This window comes from Neolamprologus brichardi, chromosome 8, assembly GCF_056152115.1.
Source record: "Neolamprologus brichardi isolate AB-2024 chromosome 8, ASM5615211v1, whole genome shotgun sequence".
Lineage (NCBI taxonomy): Eukaryota > Metazoa > Chordata > Actinopteri > Cichliformes > Cichlidae > Neolamprologus > Neolamprologus brichardi.
In genome coordinates, this window is record NC_142111.1 from 1,693,974 (window position 1) to 1,711,831 (window position 17,858).

General features: G+C 41.6%; 1 protein-coding gene across 1 annotated transcript; it reads right to left on the reverse strand.

Annotated features, from left to right (window-relative positions):
* Nucleotides 1-1,172: 1,172 nt before the first annotated feature.
* foxk2a (forkhead box K2a) lies at nucleotides 1,173-16,807 on the reverse strand. The gene is made up of 9 exons (XM_006796929.2): nucleotides 16,333-16,807; nucleotides 15,056-15,250; nucleotides 14,823-14,964; nucleotides 14,364-14,510; nucleotides 7,706-7,899; nucleotides 7,391-7,593; nucleotides 6,883-7,140; nucleotides 6,607-6,804; nucleotides 1,173-2,740 (listed from the first exon to the last, which is right to left on the reverse strand). Exons 1-9 carry the CDS (start codon nucleotides 16,626-16,628, stop codon nucleotides 2,523-2,525), a joined length of 1,851 nt encoding a protein of 616 aa, XP_006796992.1. The 5' UTR covers nucleotides 16,629-16,807; the 3' UTR covers nucleotides 1,173-2,522.
* Between the last annotated feature and the right edge of the window lie 1,051 nt (nucleotides 16,808-17,858).

The following is a 17,858-nucleotide window of genomic DNA, read 5'->3' on the forward strand; positions in this document are numbered from 1 at the left end:
TGAATAATGGCCAGAGCAGAGGTTGCACTACAAAGGCAACTTTGTGTCAAACTAATCCCTATGGTATGATAAAGTTAAGTATTCAAATTGCCTGGCAACATGACCTGGAGCTACACCACTGAATCTGCCATTTTTTATTTCACTTCTGGAGCCATAACTTCTTACAGTTATCTCCTGCTGAAGCTACTGCAGCCATGTTTCTCATAAACAAATGGAAGCTTTAACTACACATGAAGTAATTGTTTACAGTTGGCAAGTGTGTGTTGATGCATGCCGATTGGCACGGTTACCCCTAAAAACAGGGAAGTCTTCAGTGTTTCATTTCAACTATGATGTTTTATTGATAATGCATTTGTCAAAACAAAAACAATAGTCCCAAATAAATATTTTTACTGATCAGTTAAGTTCACTGCTTTTCACTGAGAGCTATCATTATAGTGGTTGCTATAATGATAGCTATGGTCCTATGCTATGGTCCTGGCTCAACTGCAGTGAATGCCCCCACTTTCTTAGCCATATATGGTCACTTTTGGCTCCAGAAAATATAGATCTGGCTAAAATATTAACCTGTAGTCTTCAAAGTAAATACCAATGCATCAGAACGGGCATGTCCATCCTTCATATTCAGTCAAAAAATGCATGAACTGCACCTGCTGTGTAAAGCTCTAAGCACTACCAAAACAAGCCCTCCTACGCTGGATCAATACACCAGAAACAACTGTACCTGTGACTTTGTTAAACTTCCTTTTAATCACATTTCAATGCATCCAATTCATAATTAAGAGAATGTCCTAAATTTTAATGCTACGGTTGACTGATTGGAATTTTCTTAAAATATCTTTACAGTTCAACCAACTGTAAATTTAAGGGTTTCTACAGGTGATCCAGTTTACCTGTACACCTTTTTATAAACAAATGTCACATTCAGACTGGAAATGTGTGAGCCAGTGTGTTTGTTCCTTTAGGAAAACTGTAAAAGGACATTTCCACTGCCTTCTTGGACAATTTAATGTGAGGAATGCTTTCTGAATCCTTTAACAAAACTTAACATGCCTCACCTCCACCCCAGATGTCCCCATCGTTCCATCAAAAATTTAAAAGAATGAGACGGTGAGTTTGCATCATTTGCCCAGCAGAAAAGGCGTTTACTCAAAGAAATACAAACTAGGAGATTGTGTTTTAAATAAATTTATAAAAAAAAGCATTTTTCCACTGAAGCAGAACAAACACCTATCACTTGCTTTTCTTTGTGTAACATAGAATACAATCTGAATAGACTTTTTTTAGTAGCCTGAAAGGAGTAAAAGAATCCAGCCAACAGACTGCCAACTTCAACACAAAGGTAACAAAAAACAGCCAATAATGACAGGAAAACAAAACAAAGGAAAACTAGAAATATACAAATTAAAAAATGCAATTTAAAAAAAAAAAAAGAAAAAAAGAAGAAAGAACTAGAGGTTAAGTGCAGCACTGGTCAGAATCAGCGTAGATCCAGTCAAAATTTTCTTCAGTTCCATAGTCTGATAATCTGCTCAGGTACATTGTTTCTAGAACCATAACATGCAAGCTCAATGAAGCATACGGTCAAATACACATGGGAATATATTTTTAACTCTTAGGATATTTGTAAAATATGAAAATTCTGTAGATGTACAGTGATAAAAGGAATTTCATTTGCATGAATGAGCAGAAAACGGGCATTAACTCCATAGTGTTTTCAATAAAAGGAAAAAAATCGGAGACTACATTCATTTCACCGAACAGAGTCCACATACAAAAACAGCAATATTAAAAAAAATAAATTATTTAAAAAAAAAACAAACAAAAAGAAAAATAATGTAATGACGCCACTTATAGCTTTAGTTATCTTATTACTAGATAGTATCTGTGCCTCGGGAAATGGAGAAAGACTCAAAATATCCAAAGATACACTTGTACAACAGAATACTGCATATCTACTCACAACTGGGTTAGCTAGGTCGACATGGAGGCTAGCTGCCGAAGATGGGAATGTCCACACGTACATACACACACTTCCCCTTGTGGAATACACTACTGGTGAGATCACTTGTTTGCTGTTTCTATCTGACACACAGTTAAGCGCTTGTCTGTAATGCTACCAGGATAAGACTCCTTGTCTTCTTTGGGTGAGTTTTGGGACTCATTGTTGCTAAAAGAAAAAAAGAAAAGAAAAGAAAAAGCCTCTTTTTTTTCCTTTAATGTGGATTTTCAAATCTTTTTTCCTTTCTGTGCTTCCTCTCGCCATCTGGGTCTCAAACATTGGGCATTTACAGTCGTCAGTAACTCTCGATTCCATTTTTAGGTTTGGTCTTTTAGTTTTTGCATCACGTTTCGTGGTCGGAAATACATGGAGGAGAGGTCGAGAAGAGTTTGCACATTCTGTAGTCCTTCGCTTTTTGGCACCTTGGAGTAAGATAATGACACCAGGTCAGATGTGTGGCTCAATGCGTACAGGAGAGCAGGGGTCAGGATGCAGATGGGAGCCGTTGGGAGCGGGCGGGCTACTTGTCGCCGACCTGCTCGCTGACCCCTCCTTCTCCCGCTCTGTCCGTGGTGCCGTTGTTGCGGTTGGCAGCCGCTGCTTCGTTCTCCCCTTCTTCCTCCATTTTCACCCTCTTTGTCTCAGGCTGGTCTTGCAGTTCTCCGTTCTGCCTTTTAGTGGGGAGGGAAGCTGAGGCTGAAGCGTGAGTTGCCAGGAGATGCAGAGGGTTTGCAACAGCTGGTGGGAAAGAAGAGAAGATGAAGAAGGTTCAATATGGAGTGTTATAGTCCTTCCAAAACAAACTGAAGCCATCAAGAATGTGAAGAAACAACTGCTGGACTTAACATCCAAAACATCTATGCTGAGGAGATATCAGCTCTGGTTAATACAGGCCTGCACTGTACTTCACTACAATAAAAATGCAATACCAATTCCTACCACAAGGTGGTACAAATAATAAATGTAGCATTCACACTGGCTGGAACCCAAAATGAGAAGAGGAAGACATGATCGAGGCAGAAGGAGCACTGACACTGATGTGGAAGGTAAATGGAACAGCAAACAATGGCAAAAGCTCCTGAAAGACGACTCTTATCACCACTTCTAGAAGGAGTCAAGCTCAGAGAGTTACACAGAGAGAAAATGATCCAAACTAGGACCAAGACAAAGAATGAATTTCCAATGTTTCTTGTACTCTGGTAAGATCAGAGCTATTAATAATAATGATAATAACAATAATACTTCCCAAGTAGTAGCAGCTTATCAACGCCCCAGAGTTATGCAAACTGTCACAGTAGCAGCAATCCTTCACTTTAGTTTAGTAATAACTCCTGACAGGAGCCTCAAACTCGCAGGACCTCAAACCTGCTCGGTTTGAAGCCACCCCTCCCCCACAGCCCTTGTCAAGTATGCCAATGACAACACTATGGTTCAGCTCATCTCTGATGAACAAAAAGAACTCATAATGGACTTCAGGAGGCACAGACAGGTCCACAGGTGAGAACAGGTGGAATCTGTCTCCACCTTCAGGTTTCTTTATCATCACCCTGTTAAAGGAGGCCCACCAGCAGCTGCACTTCATCTGTGTCCCGAGGAACGACAACCTGGACCAGAAGCTGCTGCTGGCCTTCTACCGCTCCTCAGTAGAGCTCTCCATTGAGAACAGGAAGGCTGTGCAGCGGGTAATTACCCCCCCCCCCCCAAAAAAAAAAAAAAATCCAAAAAAAAAAATCACTGGCTGTCCTCTGCCACCACTGGAGGCCATCACCTCCTGTCTTAAAAAAAACCATTACTACCACCACCTGTTTGACCTGTTGCCCTCTGGTCAGGGACTCAGGTCAGTGAGGTCCCCCACCTCCAGACTCACAAACAGCCTCTTCTCCTGGGCCAATCAGACTGTTAACAAACACTAAAGTGCTTTACAAACCTGAACATTACAGCTAACAGTCACTTACTGCTAGAGACACAGACAGTGGACAGTATGTTCTCGGCTTTAACATAAAGCTCATTGTTGCAGCCTAGGGCAGCACAAAAGCGATTCAAACAAATTTTTAGTTTTAGTGTCGTTATTTTACTCCCAGTTATCGATTCTGTCACTGGTTAGCTAACATAAACTAATGTAAGCCTATTAGCTGCAACTAACTAAACAACCACATGACGTCATGCTGACAGAACATGGTGCTAAACATGTTTATAAAACTTTAAGCCTTATTTCTTAAACCCAGCTTCACAGACAGAGTTACATCTATGTCAGTCTTTGAGAGCAGAGCTCCATGATGATAATTAGCCTGTATGTGTGTATCGTTTCATGTCCTGTTTCACAGTAAATGCGCTATTTATTTATTATAACCACTTCCACTAATTCCATAATGCTCCATTTATATTAATTAGATTTCTATTAATTACATTTTTTGGATGGTAGCTCTTGTTCGTTGTAGTCTCTTTATTAATAGGTTCTAAACTATACTTTACCTCGCGATCTGTAGTGCAGTTATCTAAATAATTTGTAAAATGAACAAATAATCTTAAGTACTCACTTAAGTACTTAAGATTATTCGGTTCAAGCCCTGGCTTGGACAGTCTCGGTCGTTGTGTCCTTGGGCAAGACACTTCACCCGTTGCTTACTGGTGGTGGTCAGAGGGCCCGGTGGCGCCAGTGTCCGGCAGCCTCGCCTCTGTCAGTGCGCCCCAGGGCGGCTGTGGCTACAATGTAGCTGCCATCACCAGTGTGTGAATGGGTGAATGACTGGATGTGTAAAGCGCTTTGGGGTCCTTAGGGACTAGTAAAAGCGCTATATAAATACAGGCCATTTGTTAAAACTTACAATTGGTAAAATTAGTTGAAAAATTAAAAGTTAACTTTTTCACTGTTATATGCAGGATGGTCACAAAATCTTCCCGTGAGATCGTTGAAAAGTATTGTTACAGTTTCATAATAACTAGTGAGAGGTGACCGGCAGGAAGCATGTTGACAAATCTATCATGATGCCATCCCTGCAAAAATCCAGTAGCTAATTAAGAGTTACCAATTAACCCAACATGCGTGTCTTTGAGGTGCACTAGAGCACACGGACAATTACAAAAGCCAGGCATGTACAACAGCAACTGGAGGTACAGTATTAAGGACCCACCTTCTGACAAGCCCAGAAGGTGGGAAAAGCAGTTATGCAGCTTACTAGCTAGACTAACTACCAACTACTAATAATTTTTATCTAGTCTATGCTGGGCATGCAGTACATGGCCACAAAAGTCCAGATCCAGATCCCCTGTAAGTAACTTGAGGTACAGAAATGACCCTGCTGGGTAACGTTGGTTGTAAAACATGTCAAACTGAAGTGGACTCACATTAGTCACAAGGTAAGAGAGACTGTAGACCATCGAAGCTAGGTTATATGGCAATGTTTGGAGATGCACCTCAACATAGCATCTCCATCTTCTGGCTACAAAAGGTTTACATCACTACGATTGCAATATATACAGCAAGGTGCTCAAACATGAGATCATTTACTTCAAATGGAACAAGTGTGAATCTGTTGTTTTTGAGTCAGCATGTTCATATAATAACTTTTGGTCCAATTCTACTTACGAGCACCATAATTAGCAGAGATCTTTGTATACCATTGGTATCAATATAGACCAAAAATCAATCTGATCATTTACTTTACAGGGAGGATTGCTGCAATCGTTTCTACTATGCATGTTTCTCCAGTACAGGCTGAGATGATTGAAATCTCAGTGGCATAACTACAGAAGTAGTTGTTAATGATGGTGATTAACTTTCTCTGTTAAGCTGGGCTTTTTGCTTTGGGCTTACTGTCATGTGATTATTCTTCTCCGAACAAATGATCCAGATGAGTGCGTCTTATTCCAATCAGACAGTATCAGATCAGCATGATAAAATGATGATAAACATCATCAACAACCTATAAACTACCTGGAAAGAAATAGTGGATTTAGTGCACAGAGCTTTTTAAAATAATTGAAGGTGAATGTTATGAAGGTTATTCTCCTAAAGCCTAATAAAGGAGAGGTGGAAAACTGCTTTTGTTTGGTGGCAGATCAAAGAGAAATCAATTGAATTGATTGAATAGCTATCCTTGGTAACAAATTGCCTCCAAATACAACTAAGCAATTTTCTAATCTGTATCCTACTACCTGCAATTCCAGCAATTTAAAATGAGACTTACTGGTAGACCATCAAGTATAAACATATACACCTTTTCATCATCACAAACTGATTACATGAATTCCAGTGAATGCACAGTGGTGCTTGAGGTACAGCTTAACAACTTGCACATATAAAATGTATTTGTCCAACACAGACACACGCTGACCATAAAAGAATTTGTTTAAACCAAAGCTCTGAACATAGCCTGCTCTCAGCCAGGTTATTTGTTAAGAAAAAGTTACCAGTCAGTCTCAGATATGGTGGAAGAAGCACTCAGATACGAGGACTAATGGTAGATCAGGCCTTTATTCCTATTTTCACCTGGTTTCTAGTTCAAACCTTCACTTCCACCATGCTGTAGGTTTATTAGCGCCCAGTATTTCAATACTGGCCTTTATTAATGAAGTGCTGGTTTGACTGTGTGTGTCCGACTCACCTGCGCTAGCGGCAGTACTAATGGGGACCAGATGGGTCCCATTCTGTGTGATGGCCTTTATTGGGAGTTGGTGCTGCCCGAGCGGAGCTTGTTGCACGATGGTAACCGTAGTCAGAGGAGCAGCTTGAGAGCTCTGGATGATACGACTGACTCCACCTATGGAGGAGGCTGTAATGGATGGGACCGGCTCCACTTTTACTGCACACAAAAATATCAACAATTACACATGCTCGTAGCATCAAAAACAAACCAAAACAACAACAAAAAGAGCACCACCTTTGATCTCCTTGTGCTCTCCGCTTCCATTCTCCTGAGGTTCGCTGCTCACTGCAGAAGCAGGCTGTCCACCAACAGTTGCCATGGTGACAGCTGGGATCTGGTGAACAACATGCACAGTCTGCATGACAGGGGCAGAGCTAACTGTAGTCGTAACAATGGCTGGTGTGGCCATGGCATAGGTCACAGGCTTCATGGTCGTTTGAGGCATCTGGCGCTGCACGGCGATCAATACTGGCTGATTGCTGAGAGGGGAGCCTGTCAAACGGTGTGATAAAGGTTCAAGCAGATGTCATTCACTCAGATAAAGACGTGCAGGAGCACACAAACACTGTACACTGTCACAGAAAAGGGTTTAATATGGGGTAGTGGTGGTACTGCTCTCTTTTTTGTCACGAAAAACTGAAAAATGTGAATGCATCTGTTAAGGCCCACATGTGATCCCTCTGCACACACTAGATGTTATATGGTTCATAAAAAGGACAAAAACCTAAACCCAATGTTTTACCTGGGGAGTTCTGTGCAAAGCGGGCCTCTTGGATGACGGCGAGTTTGGGCTGGATTGTTGTGGCTTGGGTTGGGGCTGGTGGTGGAGTTGGCTCTGGCTCCATGGGGACTGGGGAGCCCTCTCTGGACAGGCTGTCTGGGGTCTGGACCCCACTAGAGTGGGCTGACAGTGCCCCAGTGTGGTTTGGAGAAGCTGGAGCACTCCTGGAAAAGTGAAAAGTAAAGTACAGTTTTCATCCCAGCCATAAAAAACACACGATATAACTGTACAGGAAACTTTTTACAGTCATGTATGCGTAGCATCAAGATGCTTTACCTGGAGGACAGTGGCCCCACAGGGGTCCTGAAGCAGGGCACACCCCTGGGCCTGCGCTTCCTGAAGGCTTGTTCTATCAGCTTGCCTTCAGAGGCGGGGTCGATCCTCCAGAATGAGCCTTTACCTGGCTCTTCCTGAGACCGAGCCACTTTGATGAAATACCGGTTCAGAGACAGGTTGTGGCGAATCGAATTCTACAGAATCAAAATTAAATAAAATTAAGAACTTTAATTAAAATAAAGATTTTGTTGGGGTATCCATGTTTGATACATAACACGCCCATGTTGTTGTACAGGATGGTTTTAGCTTGGTGTAAACTGCAATTAGATTTTCCATTTTATTGCGACAGTAACACAGTTTTAGTCACTTTGAGGCACATTTGTCAAACCTCACCCATGTGTGTAAATATCAGCATTTTACTGTTAAATCCTGCATCCTGTCAATGAAAAAAAAAAAGTCACTCAGTCAAAGTTCAGAGCATAAATTAGATTGAATAAAACCATGTATTAAATCAACTGGGGCATCTTCATACAATAGAAATCAGAGGTGTACTTTCAGCTTTAGACAACACAATACAAAAAACCCCAAAACCTGCCTCTCGTGTTCATTAACACTGAGGACACAGCCATACTCTGTATGAGCGCTTCATTGTTCCTCCTAGTTCATTGTCTTGTAACGTTTGAGCAGAAAAGCTGCAGCATCGGCTCTCAATGCTAATTAAAACACACTAGTATGCTGCAGACGACAGGTAACAGCGGAAGACACATCAACATAAAAAGAAGCGTTTGTAACTGTTTGTATAAGAGTACTGTGTTGTATTGAACTGAACATCAGTGAAAATACATTTACATTAAGTGAAGGACACCCGTTGCCTCCCTTTTAGATGCACCCCTGCATGTTGCTGGTCTGACCAGTGCAGGAGATTGAGGACAGCTGTTGTTAGCCTTGATTTTCACTTGGTCTTAATTCAGTGACGTTATAGTGCAGCCTCTTTGCCCTTTGTCACGTGTGTTTTAGAAAGGAAAGGCTGAGCTCAACCATGAACTCAGTGGCAGTCGTAGGCTGTTTTGCTCCCCGGGCGAACACTCCCTCTGGCGCCCCCCCACAAAACATATTAAGGATTGTACATTAACATAAAACTGTTGTCGAAATTCACCAAAGAAACACACACACACACATATGAAGAGAGAGAGTATGCATTGATGCATAGTATGCAAACAGCTACCAAACAGCCAGCACAATTCGTCACACAATGAGAACAGGACAAATCAACAATTGACAGTGACTAATTAATATTAAAATCTGTAACACAATGTATTGTTTGGAGTTTAGTCTGTTACTGTTACTATTTTTACCATTTCTTTTTGGAGCAACTGTAACACACATAATTTCTTTAGGGATTAATAAAGTATTCTGATTCTGATTGTTTCAGGATGACCTGCCGTTATCCAATGACACGTCTGCTTACCTGCATCTTTTGCTTGTTTCTCCTCCTCTTCTTTTCTCTTTTTTCTAAACTGAGCACCTGATGGCTTTGAACTTTTCTTGTCCATCTTCCATTGGTTTTAATTTTGCACTCCAGTATGAACACCCATCCCTCAACTCGAGGATCACCACAACATGACCTACTAGACCTACACCTTAGTTCACAGATTCACTTTGTCTAAGGTTTATTTCTGGGATTTCACACAACCCAGGATTCAAATCATGAATACATAATTTACAACATTATGAATGAAATGTGCTCTATTTGGAAGCAGCCAGCCCCCCCTCCCCTTTCGACGGGTTGTGTGTGAAACTTTAAATCATCAAACTGTAAATTATAAATTTTAAATTGTTATTGATCCCTTTACCCCGAGTCCTAAAGCGTATATTTATTTTCTTACTGTTCTTATATATATTGTTTGTTTACTTGCACTGCTGTAACTGGAGCCTCGTCGTCTCGTCTCTCTATATACTGGACTGTATGTAGCGGAGATGACAATAAAGTTTACTTTGACTTCAGCAGCGAGCAGGCGCACCGAGGGCTCTCGCGCTCAGTTTTCGTGTGTAGAATTTCAAAAAAAACATCGGTGCAAATTATAAGTCTGTATCAGGATGTCTGGTGTTTTCATTTTTGTTGTTTTGTTTTATTTTGCGAGTTGGTTATTAGACGCTGCTCCAGCCAGCCAGAGAATCCCCCGCCGCCCCGCCCTCTCCTCCCTGTGCTGCAAGCAGCAGGCGCACCTCGCAAACGAAGGGCGTCCTTACTCCCAGCAAATGGGCGATAGAAAACCGATCGGTGCCTGTACCATTCCCAATATGCGCTGGCTGATGTCGGGGCAGCATGAGTACGAGCAATTTTTTTTTTTGCCGATGCCCGTGATGCCTCCCCCCACCACGATGCCGTCCCGGGCAACCGCCCGCGTCGCCCGCATCAAAAACGCTACTGACTATACTGCTGATAGCATGAACTTCACTGATGTTCTCAACCTTGTTGTCAGGGAAACCCATGCTAAATCTCGGCTAAATCTTATAACACACATGCTCATAAGCACATTTTACAAATCCTCAACCCGCGACATCAGTCGGCAACATCTCTTTATTTCTGCAGCCCCCAACAACACACCAAAAACAAAACAGAAACCATTTATTAGTCAGCGTTTGCTTCACCCAGTTTACAGGTTCACTTACCAACTGTGATTAGTGGAAACACCGTCACTGGCCTGAATGAGCTAACAGCTGGCCATCTAACTTCGCCTGGGGCATCAGGTCATTGGTTGTATTGAACACTGCTTCCACTCCCCAACAGTTACACAAGGTTTGCTGGGATTCTCAGCAATGCGTACATTTTAAAAAGGGATATATTTCACTTTTTAAAATGTACACATTGCTGAGAATATATAATTTTTCCCCTTTACTTTGCAGTGAAGTGATTTAGTAAAGTCACTCTGTTACAGGGAGCTGTTTTCTATTTGTGATTGTAATGTTAAAGAGAGAGTTTTCCATTGAGAGCCATACCCAAATGCTGTTCAAACTTTCCTTTTGTGAGGGGGAGCCAGTGAGAAAAAGTTGGGATTTGAAAATGATCTAAAACAGCATTTCAAATAATTAACTGAGGCCCTAAAACAAGAAATATTTGAAACTGAATCAAACAGAACTACTAGATGAAGAAAGTAGACAGGTGTACGGCAAAGAGAAAGCAAAAGGCCTTCTGTTATTTGTATGTGAGTCTGGAGACTAAGGAAGGACAAAAGGCAGGTACTGGCTAGGCAGAGAGATACAGCTGGAAAGGATGTGCAGCAGACTGGGATGATTAGGGATACAAATGGAATGAGATGTAAATGTAATTAACAAGTGAAGACGTAAAGAGAACTTTGTGGAGCTCATGAATGGAGAAAATGAGAGAGAGGAGGACAGATCGAGCAAAGTTAATGAATCAGAGAGTGTGTAGCGGTAAAGAGGAAGTGAGGGCAGTTAGAAAGAGGACAAAGAGTGGGAAAGCAGTTGGTCCAGATGGCACAACTGTGGAGGTATGCAGCTCTGCCAAGTCAACTTCCCTCTAAGAGAGAGGGAAGTTGAGATAAAGCTGAGCCGTTAAGCTATGGGAAAGAGATGCTGAAACTAGGTGCGAAGAGTGAGCAGAAGTACAGCTTTAAGCTAAGAAAGTAAACTACAGATGCAAGGTTGGCTTTGAGAGTGCTGATAGAGAAGCACACAGAACGCCAGAATAAGTTACATTGTGTCTTTGTGGATCTAGAGAAAGCATATGATAGGGTTTCAAGAGAGGAACTGTGGTACTACATGAGGAAGTTGGAGGTGGCTGAAAAGTACACAGGGTGGTACAAGACACGTATGAGGACAACATCAGGGATCAGCTCTGAGCCCTTTTCTGTTATCAATGGTAATAGACAGATGATGAGAATAGATAAACAGATAAGGAGGAGGCAGGAGTCTCAATTGACTATAGACTAGAGTCAATTGAGACTATAGTTTGCAGATGACATCGTTATCTGTAGTGAAAAGTCACTAGAAGGGATGTGAATGAGCTACACAGGTGGAAATGTGAACGTGCAAAGAGCAGAAGCAATGCAGACAAAGGGGTTTCATACCTTTGATCAACCATCCAAAGAAACAGACAATGCAGAAGACAGGTGAAGGAGAGTGCAGGCAGGTATGATTTGTGAATGAAGGATCGCAGCAAAAGTGAAAGGGAAGTGAAAACCACTATGATGTATGGTTTCAGATGAAGACACTAACAAAAAGACCAAGGAACTGTTGGAGGTGGCAGAGCTGCAGATATTACGATTTTCACTGGGAATGACCAGAATGGACGAGATTAGAAATGAATACTTCAGGCAGACAGCTCAGGTTGAGTGGTTTGGAGGAAACAACTGGAGAGACAAGGCTGAGCTGTATTTAGCATGTGCAGAGGAGGGATAGTGAATATACTGGACAAAGGATGTTGAAAATGGAGGCAGAAGGAAAAGAGGACGACCACAGAGAAGATTCGTGGATGTAGTGACGGAGGGTTGGTTTGACAGAGGAGATACTAGAGAGTAAGATGAAGCCAGATAAGATGTTTTGTGGACCTGGAAATAAGAATAACAGATCCTGCTAGATAATTACATTAAAACGATGGCCCTTTCCATTTACAAACCTTATGGGGGTAGAATAATACAAATACAATAAAATAATGAAGTTCAGATGTCTATATTGTGTATATGCAGCTTGTTAAGCTAGATCTTAGTGAAACCACTGAATGAAGCGGCAGCTATGCATCAGATAGTCATGGATATGTGGGCATTAATTTCACGATTTAGAAAATGTATACATGTTATTATACTTTATTCTAATCCACTCCCAAGTCTGTCTAACACTGAAACTGCAGGTACTAGAAGACTTGGGACCGTAAGCTTTACTGTTTAAATGGATCCAGTTTAACAGTTCAGAGCTCTAATGTGCAGGTGTCACATTATTAAGAAACAGCAACACAGAGCACGAACAGCAATAAAATAATTAACTGGAATTAAAATGTTTATTTTCCTCCTCTGTGCACTAAATCGCCAGATTTTCTGCCATTATTAATCATGTGTCCTTTTCACAGGAGTGCTGCATTTTACCGGTGTATTTTTTTTTATGTTCGTTATGGATTTTTAATCACCATTTGACAATCTCTCTGAAGTAGGTGGTACTCATAGGCAGCGGTCCCCAACCTTTTTTGCACCACGGACCGGTTTATGCCCGACAATATTTTCACGGACCGGCCTTTAAGGTGTCGCGGATAAATACAACAAAATAAAACTAGTACCGGTACTGAAAAAAAGAAGATTTATTCATAACACAGTGAAAAGACCCAGGAAAACTGAGTTAACGATAAAAACGATAACAAAATAACGCTGAAAACTGATAAAAACCCTGAAAACTAAACATTTCACACCTGAGCCTCAACTCTCGCGGCCCGGCACCAAACGACTCACAGACCGGTACCGGTCCAAGGCCCGGGGGTTGGGGACCACTGCTCATAGGGACTATTATCTGTGGAAGAAAGTCATATGATTTGTGAAATGCCCCCTTTCGATTGGTTAGATCCTGCCAAGACCATCTTTCATGTGATTACACAGGTAATAAGAGTAGGTTCCAGATAGGAACGATACCCAGGTATGTTGAACTCGCTTCATACTATAGGGTCAAGTACTCCACAGCTAAAGCACGTGGTAAAAGTGGACTTTATGGCAGACCCTCCGAATTAAACGAGAACACAGTAAGACAAAGTGTGAAAGTGTGTTTTCCCCTCTGTGTTTCATCCCCATTTCGTTCTTATTTCAACAAACGAAAAATAGCTGCCCTAATTTATCACACACAATTTCCAACAGTGACCTCCTGAGATTCATCCAGAACTCAAATGGTTTAGAAGAAAAACATCCTCACACCATGGTGAAGCTGTGAACAGTGAATAATCTAATAATAAATGTCTGCTGAAATGAAAGCTCAGCTCCAGTTTCACTTTATGATGCACAAGTATAGAACAATACAGTTATTTTGTTGTTTAGAATATTTTGCTTGATGATTAAGCAAAAGCTGTTTTTTGTTTATTCTATGCAGGTTAATCATTTCAAATTTAAATTTAATTTTATTAATAACTCAAGCTAGCACAGGTTATGAACAAATTTTCAGAATGCCAAAAGTGGTGAAAACATGTAGCCCCTTGGTGAACCAAAGATAAGATCTGGTATAACACTCATGCACTTGCACACCCTAACTGAATGTCAGACAAACTACCCACGCTTACCAATGCTGAGAAAGGAAAATAATTGGCTGCAATCTTGAGTGACTGATATGTGGAAGCTCAATAATGGGGCTCACTCTCCACGACAAACAGGGATGCTTCCCTACTGCATCTGGTCCTCCATCACTGGGTCATGCGGTGGGAGACAGACTATCCATGTGTACCTCACAATTACATAAATGTATTCTGTTTTAACTTAAACCCTTGTATTTCATTTCTAACTATTCTGAACTACAGTGGTTTTGCTGGAATGGTGAATAAATAAGTTTATGAAGCTCTTCAGCCAATAATTAGATTAAATAAAAACTGTTACCAATTCAAGTTTGTATTACTATTCAATCCCAAGCATACCATTATTACTAGTATTATCAGTATTATAACCAAACTGACCTGCCAGCCTTTGTCTGCTGTTCTGTAGTAGGGATAGTTCTTGGTGATGTGGGTGTATATTCCGTTCAGTGTTAGCTGTTTGTCCGGAGCCATGGTGATAGCTTGAACTATTAGCTGTGCATATGAATATGGAGGTTTGGAGTCATCCTGCAGGAGACAAAGTGAAGTTTATTACACAGGAAGTGTGTGTCAGAAGCACACACATGCACACGGACACAGAGGGTTTGTACTCTAAAGTCTATGCTGCTACTGCAAACATTGGGCAATTTTTAGACTTCAATGAGTAACAGTGATATTCAAAGTCCTCAAATCCACTGAGACCTCTCTGAAGTCTGCTGCCTTCATCACGCACAGTTCTTCTCAGACATTTAGTCTGAATCCATTTCAAAATCAAGCAGATAGACTAACTGTAAGCACTCGCCCCTTCTTGCCCTGTTCACATTATCTATTTCCTCTCACCTTTGGACTGTCTTCACCTGAGGCCTCCTTGTCGTTTTCTGATTGGGAGCTGTCTCCTATAAGATCGGAGGTCAGAATGCGAGATGTCCTGTAGCTGGACAGTCCTGCCCCACGTGGACTTGATGGGCAAGAATTTGCTGCACTGTGAAAGATATTTAAAATGTGTCTTGATTTGAGATGGGGAAAAAAGCCACAGTTTTCTAATCTGCTTACATACAACCGAGCAGTCCTACCTGATGGTTCCAGTAGGTGAAGGCAGCGGGCTCATGAGGTGTGCAATGTTGTCAGGAATGTTGATGGTCAGGGGGGAAATCTGGGGCTGGACAGGCTTGATCGGTGATTCTGGCACGTTCCTTGGCTCTTTCTTGTCATTGGACAGGGCTGTGAACGTTATTTTTATACTTGTGCTGGGAAAGCGGAAACAACACCTAAGAGACGGAGAAAAGAACCAAAAAACTATTATACTATTTAAATGTGTGTAATAATTCTGCCAGTCAATCAAGTGCTTATTACAATGTTACTGTTCAGACCAGCTGGTGACAAGCAGGCCAAGGAGGTCCAACTACTGTGATTCAGTTTCACACTGTTTAAATAGGGACATCCTCCATTATGTAACAGCTCATGTCTAACATGAATAGCTTCCAGTGCGTGGTTACATTCATCCTATAGATTTGTTTTTAATGTAAGCACATGAGCAGCACTGAGACAAATAATGACAGAGCAAAGGTTGGGAACATGAAGTCAAGCAATTACTTAACTTCGGTGCAAACTTTTTGCACCTGGCGCTGAAACACTGAGTAAAACTAGTGTATAATAACTCTTTACCAGCCTTTTATTGTGAGGGAAAATACTGTAGCCTGTTCTGTATTATGTCAGAAACACCACCCACGCAAGCTTAATAGTTAGCCTGTGTAACTGAAATGTCGGGAGAGACAGCTGTTGAGGGTTATAGCCCCAAACAAGAATTTTTTCGCTTTGTTAAATTCCAACGTAATTCTACTATAATTCGGCCATTTTGATGTTTCATACACAGCTATTAGTACAAGCCAGCACTATGAAGGTTATCACATTTTAGGTTGTGCCAAGCCTCTCTGTGATTAGGCATATTCAAAACACGTGATACATATAAACAAAAGCAACAATGAAGTAGAATACGAGCATCCACATGACGCACCGATTCTTAGCTGAATTATGACTATCTGACGTCTCACTGACGTAAGCAGCTCGCTAAACACAAGCCGAATAAACCAGCAATAAATAATCAGCGGTTATGAGTCGGGTTCAATGCGCTTCCAGTAGTTACCTCTGCCATTAACGTGCATATCTGCGTGTCGGTTGACCATTTTTTCCTTTGGTCACACACACACACGCACGAGCTGCACGTACCAGCTTAGTGTTGCTTGTCACAGCACGTGCAACACCGCAGCGGGACAACAAAACAACAACACACGATTCCAGAAATAACTCGATTTTCCCCGCACTTTAAGCAAACTGGGAATATCAATCTTACATTCGCGGAAGCTGTAAAGGTGGAGCCCCTCTTCTCTGGAACACCCCATCAACAAACACCCCGTTTTTTCCAAGGCATCGGAGGTAGAATTCCCCCGTGCCGGTGCCATCTTCTCCTGCGGTAAATATTTCTAGGTGCCGGCGGGAGATGAAGCTGGAGTGTCCCATGCTGACGTCCACGGAGCCCTGCGAAGAGTTCCGGCCGATGGTCACGGACTTTTTCTTCATGAGATACTCGAATTCTCGGCCCTCCAGCCGGGCTACCGCCAACCCTGACATCCCGCTTACCACCGCCATCTTCTAAGATATCTGAAGGGGATTTAGAAATCTGTCTTAAGCGCAAATATATAAACAGTTGCAGGGAACCAATTATTTTTTTAGGGGGACGGGTTGTGAAATAGAGGGGAACCCAATTTTATACTGTGGAGAATTTAGCTAGGAACGTGCCAGCCCGGGGACACAGCGGCTCCGACCCACCGCCGTGATGAAGAGAAAAAAAAAGGCGTACCGACCAATCAAAAACGGCCAAACGGACGGAAGTAGTGTGACAGACAATCCTTTCAACCAATAGGAAAGCAGGTTTTATGGACAGAAGCGTGGCGTTTACCAATGACAACAATAATAAAAATAGCCGTATAAAATAGGGCTCGGTTGCGGCGCAGGCTGACACGCAGATGGACGGAGAGAGGGAAAATGCGGCGCAGGAGGGGAGTTTAATGTACAAGCTGTGTCCCAAAAATGTCCAATGTTCGACTTTATTTATATTTTATAAACTAACAGAACCTAATGAAGACAGTGTTTTATATTTAATACTAAACTTTCTGCCTTCCGAAATCTCACATTCATAAATCCAGAATAACACATTTGACGCCAAATTACTATTTTTTTATTTGTTTTTTTTTTCTTAGTCAATTGTGCACTAACTATCTAATCTATTTATACATTGTTCACCTGGCCAAAAACGAGAGTCTTGCTTTGGCTGCCAAGATTTGTCTTTCTGGAGCCAAAAGTCAGCATGTTATGACAAGAGCATTTAATGCTAAGTTATCAGTACACTTGATTAACTAGTTGCATACATAAACTATACAGGTGCAATGTCTTGTGCATGTTCTCTCATCCAGGTAAGTAAATCCTGAAAGGTTGATTCTGTTCATCTCGATGTGGGAGAAACATTTCGTCACTCATCCAAGTGACAACACCTACAGGCCAGTGAGAACTCAGTGGTCTCAATTTGCATATTAATGATCAAGGAACTGACCTCACAGCCCATTGTTCATTCAGTGTTCTAGTTTCAGTCATTGTGCAAATGTACTGTTTATAAGGTTGTGGAAACCTGCAGTCAGCTGGCACTGAAGAAGTCACGTTTGTCCCACTGAAAACGCTACATCCAGATGAACAGAATCAACTTTTTGGGATATACAGGTGCAACACAGAGACACACCTACGAATTAGTCCTAAATAATTGGTAAATAAAATACTAGAATGTATTTTAGAATGTATCCTGTTCCTCCAAGTTGATGTTTGGAT